General features: G+C 36.7%; 1 protein-coding gene across 1 annotated transcript in view; it reads left to right on the top strand.

Annotated features, from left to right (window-relative positions):
• The window catches only part of RP1 (RP1 axonemal microtubule associated), a 180939-nt gene that overhangs the window by 41746 nt on the left and 135639 nt on the right, over positions 1-3554 (top strand). Inside the window, 3 exon segments of the mRNA XM_035895877.1 lie at positions 1-84; positions 1176-1353; positions 3016-3147. The exon segment at positions 1-84 is cut by the window's left edge and continues 27 nt beyond it. Coding sequence (XP_035751770.1) covers positions 1-84; positions 1176-1353; positions 3016-3147 — 394 coding nt within the window.

The raw sequence follows: 3554 nt of genomic DNA, 5'->3' as shown, positions 1-3554 counted from the left end.
ATTGGCTCGGGAGTCTGCATGTTTGAAAGTGTGAGAAACCCAAGAATGTATCTGAAGATCAAAGATGACCTGTGTAATGGAACAGTAAGCAGTTCTTTTTTGTATTTCCCTCTGCAGATAGTTTGAGTAAATTGACAGTGATAGCAGAGAATATTTTTTTACTTGCTTGGATAAAAATAGGATAAAACATTGTTGAGATTTAAAATTTTTCTGATCTTTTCCTTCATTTGACCAAAGAAAGATAGAGAAATATAGCAAGAGAAGCTGTCATGTCTATTTGGCAGTTGATTGTAAAGATCTGATTATATTTTTAAACTATAGAGAATGTGGATGTAGTCAAAATTTATTTGTTGCTAGATAGCTGATGACTCTGTCAAGATTCTGTTGTGCTAATCTGATTTTTATTAAACTACCTCAGTTATACTGGTGCGTGTTTGGACGATGTTGAAGTGATGTTGGCATTCTAGCTTTTACAAATGAATCTGTTCTGTCTGAAATGAAGAATGTGATTTTTTTTTCTTCACCAGGCAAGAACATAGGGTTTATTCTTGAAATACCTCACCAGTAGCCTATAGGCTTGGGGGATGGTTGAAATTTTCTGATCTTTGGATATATAATATTCTCCACCTGCTAGGTGTTTAACTATTGCAGATTTACATTTGAGAGCAAAAAAGAGAAAGAGACATTAGTATTTGCTCATTAGACTCAATGTTTACTAATCCTATGTCTGTTTGCTGATATGAACTGATATAATTGTTTTGAATGTGGCATAGAACAAACATGTTCAAGGGTTTAAAGTGGTATTGAATCTAAGTAAATTAATAATAAAACCCACTAATGAATAATTAAGATGTAAGTTTATTAAGTGAGGAACTCCTTTGAATATATCCTAGACTTTGCCTAAATCCTAACAGAAATCAGAATGCTTTCACATGCAATCTTTCACTTACTTACTCAAATTATGTGATCGGTCTTTCTGTTCACAAAGGAATAAACGTGGCCAAGATGCATATATATATGCATGTGTGTGTAATAATGTAGGACATTGGGAAGAGCCTAAAGTTAATCTGAAATTTTATTGGAAGTTAGTAATATTTAAGTCTTAAGAAATATCCAACTTGCATAGCTACATCAATTCAATTGTTGGATTCACGTTTCTGTTTTCAATTTCCTAGGGCACAGGTGATGAATACTGTCACTTTAAAATTGAGAGGAACTTGGAAACTGGATCTGTAAGTCTAGAATCAGTGCGAAATAAAGGGATATACATTGGTCTCCTGCCAGATGGCCAGGCTAAGCCAGTCATTAACACTGGAGAGAGAAACATTTTTTTCTACCCGCAGGTCATCAAATGTATGTAATTTCTTAATATTCTACAGTTTATTTTAGTGATTAGTGTTTCTGAATGACAAATTCAATGCAAAAGTGTAAAAGCTAGATTGACACCATTTCCTTTGTGTTTCAGTAATTTTAAAGGTGAAAAGTTCATTGTGGCCACACTTAATTTCTCCTATGTAGCTAATTTTTCTTCATTCCTTTCTTTTTATAATGATGCAGAAGAAATAATTTTTTTACTGAACAAATAAACTTTTGAGCATAAGAATCGAAACAGGTGACAAGTTAGAGACGGAGTTGACTTTTTGGATCTATTCCCCAATCTGCTCACAGATTATGGAAGCCTGGGAGAAGTTGGCTTGCTGTCAGCTATGCCACAGTCTTTCCTGGTGATATATGGGAAGCAGTAGACTTTAAAGAGGGCCTGCTTGGCAGCGTTTGGTTTCTTTTTTAATGGGGCGAAATACATTGTGCTTCCCCCACTAGTATATTGATTATGCGATTATTCTGTCCCATAGTCTTATTTGAGCGCTATTACAGTTAGAAAGCTCCCTCGCAAGGCAGCTGACCTGGTCTACTCATCTAGCCAGGACTCAGAAATCAGTTTTCAGCACGCTCTGGGTCACGGTCACTGGCTTGTCTGCTTGCCTCTTCTCCTTCAGGAGAATGAATTTTTTGATTTGGTGAACACTTGGTTACCAAACACAGCCAGCTGACTTGGATTATAACTGCAGAAAACAGTGGAATTACAGTGCTTGTATTCTTACCTGGTGGACATAATCACAGAGATTAAGAAATGAAACATCTCATGGAAATGCTAAACTGGCCATCAGTTCAAAATTGTGAATTCAGTCAGATTTTTGCCAGGCACAAGCAGAACAGGATAATCTTGAATGCTTTGACCAGCAAAGGGAAAGCATCAAAACATGCAATCAGTCTTATTATTAATTGTTCCATGTATATTGTGACCGAGACATACAGATGCCTTATGAAAGTCACTGTAATGGCATCCCTACCATTCAGCATCTGGCAAGAATATTTCAGTCACTGTGTCCCTGTAGAAATGAGGGAAGTATTTTCCTTTGTTACTTTTTGGAAAAGCAGGGTTTTCAATGGAAAGTCTCAGCAAAGCCGGGCTTACGGGTGTCATTAAACTAAAGCTAAATGTTACTTCCTTACAGGCTTGAGTTCTCCCGAATCCTTGTTACTCAGTAAAAGGAAAATAAAAGGAGCTAATATTTTCTATGACAGCAACCAAGATTATCTGTTTGCCACTTCATATTATCAGAAATGGCCTCTAGCAGTTTTTCATTCCAGCATTCCCACTCTTAAGAGAGGAGACATCGGCGGGTGGAGAAGCTTGTCTTGGGGAAAACTACATTTTAACAAGTCATTCTATTCATACATCAATATTAACTTGTTACTTAGATTTTCAAAGCAGTAAATGGACTTTTATTGGTATGACAGATTTTTTCCACTTTTTGTGGCATGCTTCCAACACCAAAAGCTAACAATAGCTGGTGGTTGTGCAACACATAGAGAAAGGATTTTGGTGTCCACTGTGTTGAACAGTTGTGAAATCTGTTATGAGTGTTTGTCTTAGAACATATGGGAAGCTTCTGCGCAAGAAAAAGCAAATGATTTGTAGCTAGCGATAGAATTTACATTTTGTTGTTTCAGTTGGCCGGGAAGAGCCTATGGGAACATCTGCAGCACCCAGTCAAGAGAAGAAAGACTTCAGAGAAACTCAACTCCAACCAGCAAAAGCCCAGAAGCCAGTATCTCAAAGTCTTTCAACTTCTCCACCCGCAAGTAAGCAACAATTTACAAACTAGTTGTAATATAGCATCATGTTATGCCTGCCCTCCATGCACATTTGCAGTGACTTACTTTAGGAAGGACAATGAATGGCTTTTCTACACTACTGACATATGCATGCATACATGCAGCATAAAACTTATTAGTGGTTATTGTTTTTTAAAAGGGCATTGGAATGTTGTTTATTGATAAGGCAACAATCAACAGGTAACTGTCGAATAATTTCACATTACTTTTTTTTTTTTTTACAGTAACTAGCCAGCTATCATAGGGACTCTTTATGTGGAAATTAAGAGATTGATATGATACAGAGCCCAATCCAAAGCTCACTGAAAGCAGTGGAATAGTTCTCATTTATGCTCTCTCTCACACTTACGTTTTCTGTTTTGTGATTCCCTGGG

This window comes from Egretta garzetta, unplaced genomic scaffold (assembly GCF_000687185.1).
Source record: "Egretta garzetta isolate BGI_Z169 unplaced genomic scaffold, ASM68718v1 scaffold36, whole genome shotgun sequence".
In the NCBI taxonomy this organism is placed as follows: Eukaryota; Metazoa; Chordata; class Aves; order Pelecaniformes; family Ardeidae; genus Egretta; species Egretta garzetta.
Note: the sequence above shows the minus strand (reverse complement) of the source record. Positions and strands in the feature narration are given on the sequence as shown.